The 22,675-nt window shown below is 40.8% G+C and overlaps 1 protein-coding gene and 1 long non-coding RNA gene across 3 annotated transcripts in view; one reads left to right on the top strand and one right to left on the bottom strand.

Annotated features, from left to right (window-relative positions):
- LOC133664418 (uncharacterized) overlaps window positions 1–1,523 on the top strand; it is a 36,524-nt gene extending 35,001 nt beyond the window's left edge. Inside the window, exon 4 of the long non-coding RNA XR_009828579.1 lies at window positions 1,433–1,523. This is a non-coding gene — a long non-coding RNA (uncharacterized LOC133664418). The remainder of the gene's footprint in view (window positions 1–1,432) is intronic.
- Window positions 1–22,675, bottom strand: part of LOC133664397 (insulin receptor substrate 2-like) — a 30,382-nt gene that overhangs the window by 793 nt on the left and 6,914 nt on the right. Inside the window, exons 3-4 of one of the 2 annotated variants that reach the window (XM_062068981.1) lie at window positions 17,544–20,689; window positions 1–1,705 (exon numbers count right to left, since the gene is read on the bottom strand). The exon at window positions 1–1,705 is cut by the window's left edge and continues 793 nt beyond it. In XM_062068981.1, the coding sequence (XP_061924965.1) occupies window positions 1,701–1,705; window positions 17,544–20,688 (3,150 nt within the window). In that variant the 5' untranslated portion in view covers window position 20,689 and the 3' untranslated portion in view covers window positions 1–1,700. Of the gene's footprint in view, window positions 1,706–17,543; window positions 20,854–22,675 lie in introns of those variants that run through there. The other variant, XM_062068980.1, reaches the window with a different exon arrangement.

Raw genomic sequence — 22,675 nt, 5'->3', positions numbered from 1 at the left:
TCAATAAAATACTTATTTAAATGTTTTTATTTTTTACTAAATGCGTTCGTTCTTTCAATTTTGACTGAACAAAAATGCGTATTTTAAAATGTAATACTATCTGATCATGCCATTTATATTATATACTGTATTGCAAAACTATTTTTGTAAGATAAAAACGTAAATATCTGCTCGTCCCTTTTATTTATGATTTTAAAGCAAGTTATACATAAAAAAAATCTTATCAAATGTATATGCATTTCGATTACTCTCATGCATAATGTGAATTTTTGTTTTGTTTTAAGTGGCCTTCTGAAAGCAGCCATTACTGTGGTGTGGCCCTCAATCAAAATGAGTTTGACACCCGTGGTCTAAACAGTCAGAAAAAGTTGAAACTTTGAAATGAAAAAGTCATATTCACTTTTTTTTTTTTTTTTTTTTAAGCCGGAATTTTATGTTAAAAAAATGTTTAATCAAAGTCAGAAAAAAGTTCAAAATTTTAAAAAGTTTGAATTTAAAAATAATAAAATTCCACATTTAAAAAAAAAAAATCATGTCATGACAAAAAACGATGACCATATTAATAAAAAAAAAAAATTTTACTAGCAAAAAAAAATAGTAAAAACTGTTATTAAAAAAAAGAATAATGTTATGAAAATCAAGTGTATTTAGCAAATTGTATTGTCATTTTTCATGCCCTTTCCTCCGACTGGAGAAAAGAAAACCCACTAATTATGATTTGGTTACAATGCCCATCCCTAGTTTTCGACATAGCAAGAACTTCAGAGAACATTCGCTTCTCCCCCCCCCCCCCCCCCCCCCCCCCGGCCCCACAAACAGGTCATAACTTCCTGTCAGGTGCGCGGGGGCTTACAGGTGAACAGGTCCAAAGTGTTTGGAGGTGCTGAGACTTGGGCTCAGACGACAGGCCACAGGTGTGCTGCAGTGTTTGGGGAGTCAATAAATCATCTTTGCACACATTGTCATCATAAATGTCGCTTGGAAATCTCAGAGTGGCTCATTCTTTGCGGTTGTGTAGGTCCAAACTTAACAGCCCCTGGGCCAGAGTAAGGCTTTGGATTGGTGATCATGTTCTTAAAAAAAAAAATTTAAAAATCAAAAAGACAAAATAAATATTTCATATATATTTCTATATATAACGATGGGGGGTGTTTAACCAACCTGTTTTTGTTTGTTTTTGCTGAGGTAGGTTTTTTTTTTTTTAAATTTGTTTTTTATCATTTATAGAAATTCACACATTTGGAAAACCAAATGCATACACATCCGCGATAAATAAATAAATATTTTTGTATGCATTCTTTTTTTTGTTTTTTTGCCATGCTTGTGCATGTGTTCTCCAGGTGTGGTTTTGTGTCTCGATGGTTCTATGGTGAACATTCGCAGTCCTGCATGAACACATCAGTTCACGAGTTACCAACAAGTCCTGTTTTAGGTCATCAGCAGCAGCGCCCAAAGGCTCCTCAAAGGAACATGTGGGGCAAAGGTCAAGTGTCTGTGTTGCTATGGTGACGACTGCAGTCCCTGTGACCTCTCGGAGACGACAGCTGGGGGGGAGTAGGGGTGGGGGGGGGGGTCAGAGGACGTCGGCTGCAGTGTGCGGTCCAGCTGTTGCCGAGGCGACATCGTCACTTGGCTGCGGCGGCCCAACCCAACGACCAGGAGGAGAGTCAAGGAAGAAAAGGGGGCGGAGTCAGTGCCCTTCATTCTGGAAGACAAAGAAGACAAATGTATTATTGTGATGATCAATGGCATAATTCATAATCGGGCAATGGTATTCCTCTCCAGTATTGTAGGTGGCAGTAATGTGTATTACAAAGTTTGGGACAACTTCCAAACACAGCAACAACTTACTTTACACTTGACCTTTTTGAGCCATAGACAACATATGCAAATATCTAATAAGGTGGGGAAATATATAGAATGTTTAATTAGATTATACAAAACATATAATTCTTGTTTAAAATTAGAATACATAATACATTAAAAGATGTTTAGAACATGTGGAATTTATTTGTCAAAAATATGCAAAAATAAAACTGATGCACTATATTGCCAAAAGTATTTGGCCCCCCATCCAAATGATGACAATCAGGTGTCCTAATCACTTGGCCCGGCCACAGGTGTATAAAATCAAGCACTTAGGCACGGAGACTGTTTCTACAAACATTTGTGAAAGAATAGGCCGCTCTCAGGAGCGCAGTGATTTCCAGCGTGGAACTGTCATAGGATGCCACCGGTGCAACAAATAAAGTGAAATTTGGTGGAGGAGGAATTATGGTGTGGGGTTGTTTTTTTTTAGGAGTTGGGCTTGGCCCCTTAGTTCCAGTGAAATGATCTTTGAATGCTCCAGGATACCAAAACATTTTGGACAATTCCATGTTCCCAACCTTGTGGGAACAGTTTGGAGCGGGCCCCTTCCTCTTCCAACATGACTGTGCTCTAATGCAACATTTACTTTTTTAATGTTTTGGAAGCATATTGAATTAGTCTGCTCTAGAATTGTAAAAAATTAAATAAAAGTGTCTGATAACAGTTATTTGCAGTAAAACAGGTTTTGCAGGTACTTGCCTTTGACTATTATGCAATTGTGACTTTTTAATGTTATGGGAGCACAGTGACTTCTACTGGTATACATTTGTAGACATGAAATAATAAAAAAAGGAACATGTTTCTCTACACATCTTAAAATAAAAATGTCTGATAGCAGTTAATGGCAGTAAAACTGTTTTTAAATCACTGAACTGTGCTGAAATGTACTCTTAAAGCATAGTCCATAAAGAAATGGATGACAGAGTCTGGTGTGGATGAACTTGACTGGCCTGCACAGAGTCCTGACCTGAACCCGATAGAACACCTTTGGGATGAATTAGAACGGAGACTGAGAGCCAGGCCTTCTCGACCAACATCAGTGTGTGACCTCACCAATGCACTTTTTGGAAGAATGGTCGAAAATTCCTATAAACACACTCCGCAACCTTGTGGACAGCCTTCCCAGAAGAGTTGAAAAAGGCTGACCGACATCATATTTAACCCTATAGGTTAGGAATGGGATGGCACTTCAAGTTCATATGTGAGTCAAGGCAGGTGGCAATATTATGTACAAAAAACAAAAAAGCTACATGCAACTATGAAATATATTAACCGTAATAATTAAATATTAGATAAAAATCTAATAACAAAAAACTTGAGAAAAATACCGACCAACTAGAAATAATGTATGGAAATAAATTATGGAAAACATTTTTTGGAGAGGTTTATATAATAAAACATAATATATACTAACCAAGCTTAATAAAAAAAAATTAAAAAAATAAAAGTATGTAAAAAAAAAAAAAACTCACAATAAACAATAAGATCTTCTCAAAAATTGAAACAAAAAAAGTAAAAAAACAATTTTATAATGTAGCAATATAATTATTATTTTTTTTATATGAAAATCACATAATAAGAAATTATATAAGCCTTAAGACTTTAGTGAGCAGCACTTGTTGGGTCCTGGCTTGTCCACCCATAATACAAACTAATAAAATAGGTCACCTGAAGGTAAGATGCTATTCACATTATGGATGTCCCGATCCGATATTTGGATCGGATCATCCGCCAATATTTGCCAAAAAATGCGTATCGGCAAGGCATGGGAAAATGCCAATCCAGATCCAGTTTTTTAAAAAATTCCGGTCTGTGTTTTCCAACGCACCGATTTAAATAATACATTCCACTTTTCTGCTGCTCCCTAATTTCCGTTGCGCATTTTGCAGCACACCTTCAACACATCCACAGGTCTGTGTCCAAACCGTTAAGACGGCCATGTGAATTCAAAGTTACCGATAAAAATGTCAGCTGTCTCTGTGCGATACAGAAAATGACTATATGGTGATATCGCAGTATACGTTCTCACGCAGTTGCTTTTAGCTGCTGGCATTACACGACAGGCTACTCCCACTCCTTCTTGTGTCTGCTTCTCACAGACAGCAAGCGCACCTTCTTACACACGTCACATACTGTCACGTCATACGTCACATACGTATACACCCTCCCTGCAGAGAAGTAGCAGCATGGCTAACGTTAGCTGTGATGCTAGCGTAGCCGTGTGAGCGGTAATAATGAAGGAAGAATTAATTAATTCCCAAGAAAAACAGCAGGGGGTCCATCGTCTGGCGGTGGTTTGGCTTCAAGTGGGAATATGTCGAACAGACAACCGTAATTTGTCAAGTGTGGGGCAAAAGCGTTGCTATAAAAAGTAGCATTACTGCTAATGTGTAGCATCATTTGAAAAGTCCCCTGCTAGAAAATGAAGAGTGTTTGAAACTCTGCACGTCAACATCTCCATTGTGTATTATTCAAACTCACCTAATTCAGCTGGCTAGTTGTTATCAAGAGTACTAAAACCCTTTTCAACATGAATCTGACAACTAAGTAGGCTAATTAACTTTAAACTTTAATACATGCTCGGCCAGTATCGGTTTAGGATCGGAAGTGCAAAAACATCGGTATCGGATCGGGAGTGCAAAAACCTGGATCGGGACATCCCTAATTCACATTATCCCAAGTGTATCATCAACACAATTTTGAAGTAGGCTAAAATTATTACATATTGTTGCTTTAATGTAAACAAGAGAATGATGTCAAATTGTTAAGTGTCCGTGTTATTAATTTTGTGTAAAATGCAGATTACACTTATTTATTCTCATTCATAGCTCTCTGCCACAGTGTCGCTTTCTGTCCCAGTGGAAAACAGTGCTGACCTTTGCCCCCGTGCACTTGTTTGCGAGCTTTCATTTGCATGCAGCCATCAAACAGGAAGTCCCGGCCGACAACACACACAATCACAGCAGCTCAGCCCGCCGCATTTCTTCCCCCGGAGGCGAACAAGAGCTGTTTTCACAAAGCTGGATGTGATCGTCATTCTCTAAAACAAACCTTTCATTCAGTCCTGGCTGACCCCCGCCTCCCCACAACGCTCCTACTATAAACACACACTTTGTTCTCGGCCGTTGGCATCATAAATTGCAAAAAGTGAGAGGATCGTGTCATAATGAAATAGAATTTGGAAGAAAATGTACACTTAGTCAGTGTTTGGGTTCACTGGAGGGCAAAAAAAAAAAAAAAGAGAAGGGTGGAAAAACCACAGTAACAGAATCAACCTGACTGAGAGGAGCGGGAATGCAGTGAGGTCATGGGACCGACGGCCCATAACAATCTGTTCGTACGCATGTGTGTGTGTGTGTGTGTGTGTCAGGGCTGGTCCAGACAGTAGCCTGTCGAGGCAAACACTCTGGTGAGAATGACTGAGATCTGCCGGGAAAATGAATCACTTGACAGTTTAAGATTAATAAAGCAGTGTGGTGAGGAGACGATAAATAAATGTCATCATGTCTCCAAACACACACGTGGTGGTCAGAGAGCAGGGATGGGAGTCAAAGGGGCGTTGGTGAAAGAAAGCGGTACATCAAGGAGTGAACCCAATGGCTCCTACACCCCTCCTCCCTTTTTCTTTTTTGGGAGGGGCGGGGGGTACATGAACACACCTCTTTGGCCCCCCATCCTCCTCCCACTAACCCTCACTCACTCGGTTCATTATTTATTTAACTCTAGCAGGCTAAATTTAGCCTGGCTCCATTCAAAGGGGGCTAGTGGGGGCAATATTAGCAGCCTGGTCTCTTCCGACGTAAACATGCCCACCCTTCGCTCTTCTAGCTTTTTCTATCTGAACTTTTCACGTGTTTTCATATTCCCTTTTGAAACATTGATTCTGTACAGTTGTGTCATTTACCAGCCAATGAAAACCTTGTATCTCCCCCTCTGTGATTTGTACTTTTTAACACAACTACCCTTCTACATGTTCTTTTAAAGGAGTACATTTTTTTCCTCCCAAAATACAAATAAAGAATACATTTAGTAAGGAAAGTTACAGTACTTTATTGATACATATTATTTCCAGGCTTTCGAGGGCCAAACAAAATGAAGTGGCGGGCCACATCTGGCCCCCGGACTTTGAGTTTGACACCTGTGCTCTAATGCAACTTTTACTTTTTTAATGTTATGGAAGCATGTTGAATTATTCTGCTCTACAATTGTAAAAATGAAATAAAAGTGTCTGATAACAGTTATTTGCAGTAAAACAGGTTTTGCAGGTACTCTTATAGGTTGCCTTTGACTATTATGCAAATCTGACTTTCTAATGTTATGGAAGCACGGTGACTTCTACTGGTATACATTTGTAGACACACAATAAAAAAGGAACATGTTTCTCTACACATCTTAAAATAAAAATGCCTGATAGCAGTTATTGGCAGTAAAACAGTTTTAAATCACTGAACTGTGCTGAAAAGTACTCTTAAAGGTTATTATTAAATTATGCATGTTGACTTCTGATGCAATGCTATGGGTTTGTAAGAGTTGAACAGGCTTCTCTACACATCTAGAAATAAGGTTGTCTAATAACAGTTGCTTGAGGTCTCACAGGTGATAGACCAACACTCTCTCAAAACGAGTCATTTTCGTTCGTTCTTTTCTAAATTTGCGATTAATAAAGAAATTATTAAATTTTATTGTGTTGGTTTTCTGCAGATTATATCTACAGCTCTGATTTGTATTAATTTGCTTTGATTAATCGTTTAATGAGTGTAACTAATAATTGGTCAAGATCCAGGCTGGATGGAGTGCCAAGAACTTGAAATATACAAACGTAGTTGTGTTTTGATAGTGACAATAATGATAATTGTTGATATAATGTCGTAGTCGTACTTCTTTCCACTGAATCAACCAACTACTAGTAGCCCTACAGAAATTTTCCAATTTCAAGTTTGTATATTCAGACTCCATAATGCTGTTGACATGTAACCAAACAACCTCCAAAGGTAAAAATGTCAAGAGTGACGTAAGGTTTTTCTCTCCGAGAGATGAGCAGGCTGGGATATGTTGTGTTTACATTCCAGCCTCCCGCTGGCTGGATAGCTCCTCCTCTATCGCAGAGCCACTCCACTACACAAACACCGGCGACTGCCTCGTGACCTCTGACCTCCCACATCTTTGCTCTGCCACAACAAAAACAAAGCCCTGATAGCTGTGCTCAACCTTGGACTAAACAACAGAATGCAACATCGGTTTTGAACAAAGACATGCACCTGGGGATAGGTTGATTGGCAACACTAAATTGGCTCTAGTGTGTGAATGTGAGTGTGAATGTTGTCTGTCTATCTGTGTTGGCCCGGCGATGAAGTGGCGACTTGTCCAGGGTGTACCCCGCCTTCCGCCCGATTGTAGCTGAGATTGGCTCCAGCGCCCCCGAAGGGAATAAGCGGTAGAAAAATGGATGGATGGATAGTTGTTGAAGACAACTATTAGTTAAATAAAAAAGTATCTTCCAAAAGTGAGTACACATCCACATTTCAGCATATCTTCGAGGGTGATACTACAGAAAGTACACTTGGACATGCTTTAGAGTAGCCAGTGTACAACTTGTTTAGTAGTATAGGTCTGGAGGAGACATACTTTCATCTTCCTCAGCAAAGCACTTGGAGCCATCTTAGAGGTGTGATGAAGCTACTTTTCATTATTTTGCCTCACAATGTCACAGTTGAACCAGAGCTCTTAATTGCTGGCAGTACTCATGTAGTTCCAAACCATGACACTATCATTACCATGTTAGAGAATTATCTGCCAGCTATTTAGACAACAACAGCTGTGCGTACTTCATAGCCTCAATGCTCATTATTGGAAAAATAGCTGAAATAAAGATTTTTCTGCTTGCCATTACCTTAATGACTTTCTTTCCTTAATAAAATGCACATCAACAACGTTGAAATTATACATGTGGGCATTAAAAAAATATTACAAAAATAAAGAATCTCCTTCACAGTTTACACACACACACAGGCACCCCCGCTCTCATGTGCGCTCTATTACAGCAGCCGTGCGGAAACTATGTCTGCGTATTTAAAGGGGAACTGCACTTTTTTTTAGAATTTTGCCTATCGTTCACAATCATTATGAGAGACATGACGAAGGACGCATTCTAACTTGTAAATAAAAGTAAATAAAAGTCCACTTACAGCGGAGCCAATCTATTCCTCCCATAAAACCCAATCAATAACCATCCAAAAAGCAGCAACAGTACTCCATTTATATTTCCTGACTTGAATATTACCCAAATATTTGTGATATTGTTATTATAAGCGCTAACACAGACAAACTATTAACAGAGGCGCCGTGATCCCTAGCTTGTGTGCCTATATTGAGTGGTAAGCTGCTTCCTCGCTTCCTTGCTTGTGGAAGTTTATTGTAGATCATAAATAATGCCTCTCAGGTGGATAGAAGGATGAAGGCATATTCCAACAAGTTGGTACACTTTGACAGCCAATTTAGACCCAGAAATGGCGAGAACGAAAAGAAAAGACGCTTGGTTTGTAAGAGTTCACTTCCTGTTTAAAACACCTCCGTCTGTGTCAACTTGACACTATGGAGTATAGATCGATCACTTTGTGCCAAGACACAGCACGGCACAGCTTGTATGTTCAATGTGAATATCCTAGTTGTTTAGTGTTCAAACAGGTTCAAATTGGGGTATAACGTTTCTTAATGGGGAAAGACAATAATGTCTCTTGTGTTTATGTTAGCATTTACGCTAGCTAGCAAGCCAATGCTAGTCGGTCCACAAGTTTATTAAAGTGTGGTTATCAATTGTGTTTTCAGGATAATTTTGATTTAATACGGTAACACTAACCGTTGGGAGTTTTACCGCCGTTTTCAATATTACCGTTGATCGTTCTTACTGACTACTCTTAAAGGCCTACTGAAACCCACTACTACCGACCACGCAGTCTGATAGTTTATATATCAATGATGAAATCTTAACATTATATCACATGCCAATACGGCCGGGTTAACTTATAAAGTGACATTTTAAATTTGCCGCTAAACTTCCGGTTCGAAACGCCTCTGAGGATGACGTATGCGCGTGACGTAGCCCGGCGAACACGGATATGCCTTCCACATTGAAGCCAATACGAAAAAGCTCTGTTTTCATTTCATAATTCCACAGTATTCTGGACATCTGTGTTCGTGAATCTGTTGCAATCATGTTCATTGCATTATGGAGAAGGAAGCTGAGCAAGCAAAGAAGAAAGTTGTCGGTGCGAAATGGACGTATTTTTCGAACGTAGTCAGCAACAACAGTACACAGCCGGCGCTTCTTTGTTTACATTCCCGGAAGATGCAGTCAAGATGGAAGAACTCGGATAACAGAGACTCTAACCAGGAGGACTTTTGACTTCGATAAACAGACGCCTGTAGAGAACTGGGACAACACAGACTCTTACCAGGATTACTTTGATTTGGATGACAAAGACGCAGACGTGCTACTGTGAGTATGCAGCTTTGGCTTCTAAACATTTGATCGCTTGACCGTATGTGCGCAACTTTTTTTTGCGTATGTACGTAACTTTTTTCAAATATATAAGCTTTATGAACCTTGGGTTAGGTGAACGGTCTTTTGGGCTGAGTGATTGTGTGTGTTGATCAGGTGTTTGAATTGTATTGGCGTGTTCTATGGAGCTAGGAGCTAGCATAGGAGCTAGCATAACAAACACGCAGGTGTTTTTATGCAGGATTAATTTGTGGCATATTAAATATAAGCCTGGTTGTGTTGTGGCTAATAGAGTATATATATGTCTTGTGTTTATTTACTGTTGTAGTCATTCCCAGCTGAATATCAGGTCACCCCCGGCTCTCACAGCATCTTCCCTATCTGAATAGCTTCAACTCCCCACTAGTCCTTCACTTGCACTTTACTCATCCACAAATCTTTCATCCTCGCTCAAATTAATGGGGAAATTGTCGCTTTCTCGGTCCGAATCTCTCTCACTTCATGCGGCCATCATTGTAAACAATAGGGAACTTTGCGTATATGTTCAACTGACTACGTCACGCTACTTCCGGTAGGTGCAAGCCTTTTTTTAATCAGATACCAAAAGTTGCAATCTTTATCGTCGTTGTTCTATACTAAATCCTTTCAGCAAAAATATGGCAATATCGCCAAATGATCAAGTATGACACATAGAATAGATCTGCTATCCCCGTTTAAATTAAAAAAATTCATTTCAGTAAGCCTTTAATGGGGAAAGACAATAATGTCTCTTGTGTTTATGTTAGCATTTACGCTAGCTAGCAAGCCAATGCTAGTCGGTCCACAAGTTTATTAAAGTGTGGTTATCAATTGTGTTTTCAGGATAATTTTGATAAAATACGGTAACACTAACCGTTGGGAGTTTTACCGCCGTTTTCAATATTACCGTTGATCGTTCCTACTGACTACTCTTAAGTACGTATATCCAAGTTTACTTTCTGTAGTACTCTCCCTCAAAGATATATGCAGAAATGTGAGTGGGGTGCTTAATTTTGTAAGCATATACCTGTTAAATTAACTAATTAGTAAAGGTGATTTCCCCTATGACAAGAAAAACAAAGTACACACCTTTATCTCAAGAATGCTTGGCATTTCTGTTGTTTTATTGCGTAATTTTAAAAAATACCTTTGACTACCAGATTCTCGACTAACTACAAGAAGTACAATGGTTTCATTCCAGCAACAAGCACACATTTTCTTTCCTTAAAATAAATAGGGAAAATTAACGGGTATTTATTAGATGTTTTGGCATTTTTACAGTATTTTTTTACCATTTAAATAATATTTCAAAAATGTGAAGAAGAAAAAAATCGGCAAATATATGAATAATTTTACCTGTAGTCCATTATGGACTAATATATTTAATTTGACCATGTGGTTAGGTTTAGGTCAAAGTTCACCCTCAAGAGGCCACAGCACGCACAGCTCTAGACAAACCAAGCCGCTCTACAATGTTTAATCCCACAAAGTGAATGTAAGCCTTCTTACCTGCGAGCTAAATTGGGAAGAGGGTTGACTTTGTTTCCTATCTGCGAACAGAACATCCCGCCCTAGAGTACTGTACTCTTAAGAGTTATGTATCATGCTGCCTGTAGGGGAAGAGGGACAGGTGAGGGGGGAAAAAAGAAGCAAAGTGTTCCCTTCGCCTATGGTGTGACATTAAAATAGCGATGCTAAGGCCTTGTTTGGAGAAGCCATGAGTATGTATACTATATATTATTGCTCACACTACTTCTATATGGTTAGCTTAAGTTGCTACATGGATCACTGCATACAGGAAGCCCAACAACAACAAGAAAATGTGCAACGATGCCAAATATAGCATGTGTGTGTCAATGAAGAAGGAGTAGGAGGAGGGGCAGGCTTGGTTGCATCACATGATTTCTGCAAAACAGAAAGCGATGCCTGGAGAGAGAAGAGGCGGGGAATCGGGGGGAGGGAAGATGCAAAAATAAAAACGGGGGGAGGGGTTTCTTGAACACACACCTCCCTCTGCGCGCGCGCACACACACCACCTTCTCCCTGTTGTTGTGGCAGATGGTGGCCGGTCATTAGCGTATTGTCACTCTCCTCCTAAAAGAGCCAGATAACCAGTGAGTGCTGCTTGGCGGGGCAGGTGCAAATACTCCTGACTGAACCCCCCTTCACACACAACCCGCTCTCGACCATCTGCTGGCGGCTGCGCATATGCAGACAGGAAGACGCACCGACAAAATGGAACGGTGTGTGTGTGTGTGTATGTGTATTGGGTTGCTATATTCGGCAAGGCATGGAGAGAGTGAGTCAGATTCTCCCCTAAATGCAACCATGCATTCTGTTACAACGGAGAGTTTGGGGGTGGTTGAGGAAAAGGTTGTCGAACCCAGAATTTTGTACGCTCCATAGGGTATAATTTTGTGAAAAATGGCTTCATTTCTCAAAGCCTCGCCTGCTGCAGTTCAAAGTTCACATTCTCGGTGAGGTCAGGATGCGGGCCTTTAAGAGTAGAACAGTCAAGTCAAAGCACCAAAACAACCAACCAATTAACCCCACTGTCTAAAATACATGTTTATTTGTATTACCATAACATTGACGCAAGGTTGTTTTTTTTATTGGCCCTAAAAATAAAAGGAGCAAAAGGGCCTAAATGTAATGATAAAAAGTAAAAATGTTACTTCTTATAACACTAATAATGATACTCTTTGCCAGCTATAACACATAGCTCACACTGACAGGCAGGCTGTTTTTTTATTTGCTAATAAATCACTGTGATAATCAATAAAACATACTGCAACATTTTTAAATCAACAACCCAATAAAAATTAACCCACCATGACCCTGAGTTTGTAGACCCCCCCCCCCCCGCCCCCCCAATAAATAAAGCCACTACTACACTACACACCGCAACAAGAAACTCCATCTACAGCAAGCAATATATAGAATGCACTCCCACTTATTCTCATGTTGAATTCTAGAGAGGCAACTGCCTCCCCTTCCCCTTCCTCACCCCTAAGCCCAACCCCTCTCCGCACCCCCCACCACAGGGTGACTGCAAAAGCCAAATGAGGACATAGGGTTTAAGTTCCTACTGTTTCAAACTGGGAAACTGTGAAGGGAATGTAAACTATTGGACCGGGGGAGGCGATAGCGAGAAATAAAGACGCTTAATCTCTTCCCTAAGAAGTGGTAGAAGCAGCAGTAGTAGTACTAGTACTACTACTACTACTACTACTACTACTAGTAGTAGTAAACAGCTTCCAACAACCGTAACTTACAAAAAAAATAAATATCTACATATATTTATACAGTATCTATTTTTTTTAAACCTTTATTTAACCAGGAAAATATACCTCTTTTTCAAGGGAGTCTTGACCAAATATTGGTCAAGACTCAAATTATTGATTGATTCAACAGAGATTGATTTTTTTGCAACCTATATGGAATAAAAATACATATGTCCAAAAACTGATTGACAATCAATTAATACAAATTTTAAAACGTTAAGCACTTACAAATGTTTACTCTTACAGTCAGAAACCTAATAAAAACGGATCGGGGACATACTTTGGGTTCTCATTTTGGGAACCCTTGCTCTAAAGCCTGGAATATACTCTTGCGTCATGTAGGTCAGTGGTCCCCAACCACCGGTACCAATCGGTCCGTGGACCAATTGGTACCGGGCCGCGGCCGCACAAGAAATTTTAAATGTTTTCTTTTTTTTTTTTAAATAAATCAACATAAAAAACACAATATATACATTATATATATATATATATATTTTTTTTATACATTATATATCAATATAAATCAATACAGTCTGCAGGGATACAGTCCGTAAGCACACATGATTGTATTTCTTTAAGACAAAAAAATATATATATTTTTTTTTTTTTACTAGCTCCCCCCCCCCCGGTCCGTGGGACAAATTTTCAAGCATTGACCGGTTCGCAAGTACAAAAAGGTTGGGGACCACTGATGTAGGTTGTAGCGCCTTTTTTTATTTATAGTTCATCCTTGTAATTCTCGCCCAAAACACTAAGGGGCAGTGTGTCCAGAAGGAGCACCTGTAGCTTTCCTTGACGAGATACTGTATTTTTTCATGTGAAGAGTGACGATAGACGACAACCACAACATCGACATTTTCGTCTACACTGGAACTAATCATTCAGAATCATCAGTTTACTTTTAATGGGCGTTTTACTTATAAACTAGAGGAAAACACCATCGTGAAGATGGACTGTGCAACTTCTGAATGAGTCGCGGCAGAGGATGCTATTCAGCCGTTCGGGACATGGGACAAGAGAGAGCTATCATGCAAAACTGTTAAATAACTATTGTAAGTTAACGACATGCTTGTGTTTATCTGTATTGACCTGTTCAGCGTTAACATATACCGTGCCTGAAAGATTATTGACGGAGAATGAGAAGTGCTGTGTGTGGGGGAAAAAATAAGTGGGGTGTCAGATTTGAACCTGTGTTAGCACAAGATTGGCAATAAAAGTTAAAAAGAGAGTTGTACTTTGCGACTTCTTCTGGACGCAACAACAACACAATAGGATGAAAAACGATTAGTTTTCATGCAAATGTTTAATCACTCGTTTTATTTCATACAATAATGTTTGCATTTTAAGCACAAAGTCTGCTCGCCTGTGTTCAGTGACCCTCCTTGCCGGCAACGCTAACTTGGGATTTTTGGGAGGTGCACGAAGGCAGAAGGAGGGGACAAGACGGCGTTACGTGACACGAGAGTATACACCAGGCTTAAGTTTGTTTACGTAAAAGCGACCTAATAGGTTATCAAGTTGTATAAACCAGGAGGGTCCAAGCTTTTCCCACTGAAGGCAGCACACTGAAAAATTAAAGGATGTGGGGGCCATTTTGATGTTTTCATTTTCAATAGACATATGTCGATCTGTCAGAGCGCTGTAGCAGTCAATGTAAGCGACGTGCCTACGTGGCTGCCATCTTAGTTGAGGCCAATTTACCATTAAGGCAATGCAATACAATGTGTTGTATATTGAAAATTAATCATAACTTGCTCTTTTCCTTAACTAATCTTCATGGAAAACATAGAAACATGTTCTATAATTCCACAATATTTAATTTGAAAAAACTTATCTACAAAAATATTACTGTGTTTCTTTGTCTCAACCGTACGGCATATTTTGCAACCATGTGCAGCAATGTTCCTGCATTCTTGTTGTATTTGTTTTCGTGTCATCTACAACAATGGAATAAAAATAGTTTTTAATCATATTTATTTTTTATATTGTATCTGTATTGGTTTTCTATTCATTTATTCTTTGTTTTTATTCAGTCATTGGTGTAGCATAATATTGTTTTTAATATTGTTTTTAACATGGCTGTGCAGCACTTTGGAAACATTCTTGTTGTGTAAATGTGCTATATAAATAAAGTGGATTGGATTGGATTGATGGAATACTCTGTTGGCACTTTTGCCCGACTAACTTAGGCTCGCCGTAGGCTGAAAGCTAAAAGGGAAGTGACGTATCTAGTTAAAGCTATGTTCTAAACCAGTGTTTCTTAACCATTGTTGGGCCGCCAAATAATAACTGTTTCTCAGCTGCGGTTCGTATGGACAGCAGCGGTGCTCAGTTGTAATACACTTTTGCGCCACTTGTGACAGTAATGTCAATCTCAAACAAACAGAAGAAGTCTGTGAGTCATAGAGACGTTTCCTAAGTGCAAAAATTATGACAAAAGTGGTGAAGCTGTATTTTCATTTGCACTTTAATTTTATTGACAGTTTATTTAAGAAACAGATATATTATTAATATTTATTATTTAGTTTGAATTTATTCATATTAGCACTGCGCAATTGTATGTACATTTATTTTCCATCATTGTTTATGAGTCCCTTCTTTTGCAGTAAATTTGATTAGTATACATTTTTGTAATTAGCATGACATAAGCCTTGATAATAATCTTGATTAATGATTAACAGATGCTTTTATACTATTTGACAAGGTTTATCCTGTTAAACTTTAAATATGTTAGAGTAAGAGTGTTAATATTCGAGTGGGCCACGGGCTCCTTTGTAGTTGAAAAGCTGGGCCCAGAGGTCAAAAAGGTTAAGAGACCCTGTTCTACACCCAAAACATTTTTTTAGGAGAAAAAACTACCTGCGTGTCAGCTTTGTGTTATTAGCATCAACATTTCAACTTGTTCTCGTTACATTACACCTGTTTACTTTACATTAATTTTACATTTTATCTGGGTTTTATTTCTATTTTAGTAATAGTGTTTTTAGAATGTGCCTCGGGCGGTAAAAAATAAGCTGTGGGCCGCACTCTGGACACCCATGGTATAAACAATCGGTTACGATTTTTAGCATGTCAAAGCCACCATTTATTTTATTAAAATGTGTTTATATTTTTTTGTCTTACGAAAAGTTATTCTTGTGTGGCCGATCAATCAATTCAAAGTCCAAGATTTTGTTCATAAAAAGCATACTATGAAAAGGACAAGACATATCCATGTGTTCATATAACCATGTTTAGGAAGTTGCTCGTAGCAAAAAAAACACAACAAAAAACTCCCACCCCTTTCAGAGTCTTCCACGCTGCCAGGTTAGAAAAACAAGTGAGCCTTCACCTCTCCCAGCAACCTTTGCACACTGCCCCACATTCCAGCCCTGAAACCCAGTACCTGACAACTGATAAACAACTGACTCACTTGTTTTTGTGGGGAGCCCGATGACTTGCACTGAGCGCTCTCACTAGAAAAAGAAGAAGAAGCACAACGACCGGCACACAGACTATCAACAGCAATTAAGACTTCTTTGTGTTTTTCCTCAACCAAGGGGGAGATGCTTGACAACCAGTCCCATTGCTGGATTTGTCTTTTTTCGTACAACAGCGACTTCTGACATGCCCCCGTTAGGTCACCTATCCATGTAAATAATCCCTGCCTTTTAGAGAGGCATGAAAAGCCAGAGATGCAACAGCACAGAGAATGAGGTGAAAGGTGATATTTTGATGGCAACTGTTCTTTCCCGGAAAGACAATGCGTCAACAGTGTAGTATTCAGCCATATAAACACAATAGGAACCAATACAGGAGCCATAAACCTGTTTTTACACTTAGGTGCAAAATGCTGGTTCTTTGCAGGTGTCACTAGATCAGGTCTTACACTATTCCTGCCTTCACGCTAGTTCCAGACCAAAAATACTTTGATGCGGTTTGTTAGCATTCAGACTAATAGTTTCGTAGGATCAAAGGCTGCATTTAGAAAGAACTCAAATATTCCAGACCAAAATGCTGTCTGCTCTGTTTAATACTTAGGTTATTTTTTGGTTAAATTTCACGAGAAGCTTCTAAAACATACTTTTAGAAAGCGCCTTTGTTACACATATATTGAAAGTGATATAGCAAAGAAAACGGAAAGCACTTCCAATGCATTATCTTACATATTTGCCTTGTTTGAAATTCCATTTTAACACTTGTCCGTGTCTTTGGTCCGGCCAGCGTTTACTTTTTAACTCAAGTAAACTGACCAGCAATAAAGTGTACTTCCTTGAAGACCGACACACATCTCAAGCAGGCCCACTTGTTTGGCACACACCTGGGTTTTGATAACCATGTGAATTCACCCGATGTCTTTCAGGGAAATAAAGTAAAACAAGAGAAGATTCTAGATAGATTGTGGCATAAAAGTAGTGCAAACAGCACTGTGGGATTTCTCCACGTGTCATGGGTGTGACAAGGGGGTGACTAATCCTAAATAAACATTGCCAACTGCACCTCACAGCCATGTTAGGAACAACTTGCCTCGGTCGCCGTGACACGTAAAACTGCGCAACTCCAGTAAGTTATGTAGGTTGCTATGTTGTTGAGCAACAAGCCGAAAAGAATGCAATGTTCTTTTTGATTAGGCTTACATCAATTCGGATGATCAGCTTTGAGCTAGGCCATGAGTGTTCACAGTCACCACAGTCGCTGCAGGCAGGCAGGCTGGCACACCACGCTCTCACAATTTGGGAATGAAAATGAGCAGGGCGCTGCTAAGCAACCACGAGTCAATCTGCAGAGTACACAGTAGCAGTACGACAGATCCTGCTCCAGTGATGATACCACTCCCTTCATGAATGAAAGCTTCCTTGAATGAGTGTGTGTGTACAACATGCAGAGGCACTCACCTTTCACGGCAGCTGCAGTAGTCTCCTTAAAGCCCATGCTGGCATAAGGGCTGGAGTTGAAGCCGTTCATGCTGCCCTTGCAGCCGCAGGCCGGCTTGTATCTCAGGAGTCCGTCGCAGCCCCCTAACCTGCACCCTCCGAGGGTACCCTCCATCAAGTTTAAGGCAATGTAGTTGAGTCCGTTCTGATAGCCCGCAGACGTCTCCCTGCACATGCTGCTGCTCACGTACTCCTCGTCTTGTTCCTCGGCACTCCTCACGCCACGAGACACGTTCTCCACTGAAGCTGAGCTGTGGCGCTTGGTGTCGTGGGCAAAGGATGGGCACACAGGTGTGACAGTGGTGGTGGAGGAGAAGGTCTCTGAGCTGTGTCGCCGGCGTCCCTGAGGGTCAGCCCGGATTACTTTTGCACCCCTGTGAGGGTCTGCAAGGGTGACAGACAGTGAAGGGAGGAGAAACGAGTCCACTGGCGCGGGTGTTACCCTGTCTATCACAAGGCTGCTGTCAAGGCTCAGTCTTTGGACACAGGCGGTGGGGCTGGAAGGGAGGGGAGCGGGATCCGTGGCGCACAGAGGACCGAAAGTCATCTCAGTGTAGTCATCCTTGACTTGAATCTTGTGATGCTGGAGGGGATATTCATCCACCACCCCCCTCACCTCTGCCCTTTTTCCTTCCTCTTCCTGCATGTCATGCACAGCTGGGGTGTCCACAGTTTTTGGCGAGGCAAGCTCCACGTTAACATAGTCCGAGAGCGATGGTGATCCCCTGTTGGCGCCCTCAGTGGATGCCACCACGTCACTGGAAGGACTGCTGAAGTCGATGTTGATATACTCCCCGGGGCTGCGTGGCTCAGAGGGGAGCGGGTGTTCACTCATACATGGTAAGGTTCTGAGGGAATCCAGAGCCAAGCGGGTGGGCCGACACGCCCTACCCCTGTGCGCCAGGCCGCCGTTACTCTGAGCCAATCTAAGGGGAGGGGGAGCAGATGAAGGGGTTCCGCCTGTTGACGCCACAGAGTCTCCTGGAGAGACAGGACAGTAGCTGGACTCCTCCTCTATCCTCTGTCTCTGTAAACACATCACTACATACTGGTCAGTGTCAACGGAACAGTTGCGTTGCAATTGGCCTTTAAGTGAATGCGGGAGGGTGCTGTAAGTGTAAGGCTGTCTGTGCTGGTGCTTGGGGTGGGGTTCTCCTCCAATATTACTGAGGGTGTTGTCTCTGGTTGGGAGTGACAACAGAGGGTCCACAGGAGACATGTTCAGGTATTCGCCATTTGGCAGCTTTCCATCAGCGCTCTCCACTGACATTTTGATGCCACACCACATGCGCATGTAGCCGCTATCCTCCAGGGAAACACTGCCCGGGGAGTTCGCATGTGGGGCCAGCCCTGCCAAGGAAGAGTGCGTCCGGGGGTTGATGATCTGTTTAGGAGCAGACACACACATGGGGCTCATGGGCATGTAAGGGTCAGTCTTAGCTCCTGACGTGTGAGGCGCAGCGCCAGGCATCATGGGCATGTAACCACTGCTGTCACTCATCTGGACATCCCTGTACTCGTCAGGGAAGCTTCCTTTAGGGGAACACCTGCGAGAAGACTGGCTTCCACTTGTATATGTGGCCCTCATTAGTGTGTACTCATCAAGGGAGGCTGAAGACACTTGGGGGAGACACCTTTGCTGGCGGGGGGTGGTAAGGGAGTATGTGCGTTTTCGGTAAGACTTGTCCCGCTCTGGTAACCACCGATAGCCAAAATTTTGCTCCATTACCATGTATCCTTCAAGCCCACTGCTGCCCCGCGAAGGAGGAGTGTCCGCTTTTAGAGACTCAGGGGTGTTGCTACCAAATGTGAGAGGCAGCCGAAGGTCCCGTGCATCAATGGGGCTGGAGCCATACTCCTCACACGATATAAACCCTGCATCACTGGGGGAGCCCGAGAAGGAAGCACTGCAACTTGAGGGACGAGGAGCGCAACTATCTGGACATGAGGACAGGCTTACTAGACTAGGGGCGGCCGTGGGCGGGGAATGAGACAGAGGCATGGACATGGACTTACTGTGCTGGAGGGAAGAGGATTCAAATGTCCGACAAGGGCGTGCGGTGATGGTGTGAGACCTGCTCAGGAGGGTGCGGTGGACCCCCGGGCTGAGGGGGCTCCCCATCATCGACATGGGGCGTGTCATGGTGCCATCGCCCTCACTGGCCGTGCGTATTCGACAGGAGGAGAATTTACCAACAGGCGACGTCGTAGCCATGCTGTCAGTGCGTGACCTCCTGAGGAGGCCGGTCTGACTCGGGGGGAGGTTGTGCAAGTTCCTCCTGGTGGGCACGGAGATGGGATTGGTGCCTGAAGACTGGCTTTTGCTGCGGGGGCGGAACTCTGACAGCTCCTTCATGGCTTTCATGGCTTCCAGGATGGTCTCGTGGATGTTCTGCGCCACCACGGAGTCGTCGGCCTGCATCCAGAGCTCGCCGGGTCCAGTGGCTGCCGAGCGACCCACCTCTATGAAGAAGAAGCTATCCGAATGGCCACACCTCCGGATGTTCATCAGCTGCAAAACGACCGAGGCCACTTCTGTGTTGAGCTTGACAAAACTGATAGTCCGACTGGAAAGGCAGAGTCTGTACACGCCGGTTAAATTCCTGCTTTGCCCCAAGCCCTTGGACTTCATGTTGACTTGCCAGACCTCCTTATAGGCGGCGCTCACCGGCGTGATGACGCCGTAGCTCGTTTCGTCGAAGCCCACCAGCGAAGACGCGGAGCTGCACGCCGAGCCGTCGCACACTCTCCCCTCCGAGATTAGATCCGTCAACACCTGGTACCAGCCCTCCTGCTCGGCGTCGCTCTCCGCCGCCACCGCGAAGTACTCGTCCTTGGTGTAAAGCGCGATGAGATGTTTGTGTTTGGCGTCCGCTCGCTTGTTGACGTTCAAGCAGCAGTCCAGCGGGATCACCCTTTTGGCGGCAGACTTGTTCCTCCATTTCTTCTCGCTCTCGTAGTACTCCAGCCGGGCAGGGAAGCCGTCGCCGGGCTCCCTCAGCACGAAGAAGCGCTTGTGTCCATGTTTGTGTTTCTTCAGGTAGCCACACTTCTTCACGCCGGTGGATAGTAGCGGGGGTCCGGCGTCGCCCGGCGGACTCGCCATACTACTAGGAAGTACAAAAAAAAAAAAGAGGTAAAAAAAACCAAAAAAAACGACGCGCTTTGTTAATTTTTAAGATTCAACTTGCTTCTCCCACATCTGAGAGATAAATAACACATGTCTGCTGCGGCTGTGAGTATACGCCGGACTGGGGAGGGGAAACAACATGTGACTATCTACACACTCCGAGGAGGAGGAGGAGGAGGAGGGGGGAACGGGAAGAGAAGGAGAGGGGAAAAAAACAGTAAGTGGGCGGAGCTCTCTTAGCTCATTGGGCTGATTGGTGGATTGGCCGTGAAAGCAACACAGAAGGCGAGCCTCCTACTACTGACACTCTGCCACCTTCCGACACGTTGGAGTGTAGTCAGGACGCGCTGCATTTATTTATAGGACACGCAACATTTGGCTGATGGCAAACATGTCCATTTGCGTCATTAGGGACACTTGGATCCCCTTAAATCAGGGATGCCCGAGCTTTTTTTTCCGCTGAGGGGCCGCACACTGAAAAAGGAAAGCATATGCAGGAGCCCTTTTGATAGTTTTCACTTTCAAAACAAATACAATATATACAGTAAGCGTTAGGGTGAATGTCTCAGTCATTAAGTTATATACTGTATAGTTTATTTTTCTTTTATCAAAACTTAAACATTTATGGATCAACTTCAGATCTGTCCGTTGCCATAACGTTGTTATTTTGTTTGTTTTATGTCCTTTTTTGGAAATATTTATATATACACACACACACATATATATATATATACACACACACACACACACACACACACACACACACACACACACATATATATACATACACATATATATATACATTCTATCCATCCATCCATTTTCTACCGCTTGTCCCTTTTGGGGTCACGGGGGGTCGCTGGATATATATACATATAAGTATATAAATATATATACACATATATGTATATATATGTGTATATATGTATGTATATATACACTTATGTATATATACGTATATATATGTATATATATATATACATATATAAATATACACATATATACATATATGTATATATATACATACATATATAGACACATTTTTGTATATATATACATACATACACATATATGTGTATATATATACATATATACACATATATGTATATATATACATATATATATATATATATGTGTATATATATATACATATATACACATATATGTATATATATATATATATACATATACATATATACACACACATATATATATACATATATACACACATATATAGACATATATATATATACATATATATATATATATATATATATATATATATATATATATATATATATATATATATATATATATATATATATATATATATACATACTGTATATACACACACACACACACACACACACATACATACACTTATATACATACATTCTATCCATCCATCCATTTTCTACCGCTTGTCCCTTTTAGGGTCACGGGGGGTCGCTGGATATATATACATATAAGTATATATATATATATACACATATATGTATATATATGTGTATATATGTATGTATATATACACGTATGTATATATATGTATATATATATACATATATAAATATACACATATATACATATATGTATATATATACATACATATATAGACACATTTTTGTATATATATACATACATACACATATATGTGTATATATATACATATATACACATATATGTATATATATATATATATATATATAAATATATATATAATATATATATATATTAATATATATATGTGTATATATATATACATATATACACATATATGTATATATATATATATATATATACATATACATATATACACACACATATATATATACATATATACACACATATATAGACATATATATATATACATACATATATATATATATATATATATATATATATATATATATATATATACATACGTATATATATATATATACATACATATATATATATATATATA

This window comes from Entelurus aequoreus, linkage group LG14, assembly GCF_033978785.1.
Source record: "Entelurus aequoreus isolate RoL-2023_Sb linkage group LG14, RoL_Eaeq_v1.1, whole genome shotgun sequence".
NCBI lineage: Eukaryota > Metazoa > Chordata > Actinopteri > Syngnathiformes > Syngnathidae > Entelurus > Entelurus aequoreus.
The sequence above is the reverse complement of the archived record's forward strand: the minus strand, read 5'-3'. Positions and strand labels throughout refer to the sequence as shown.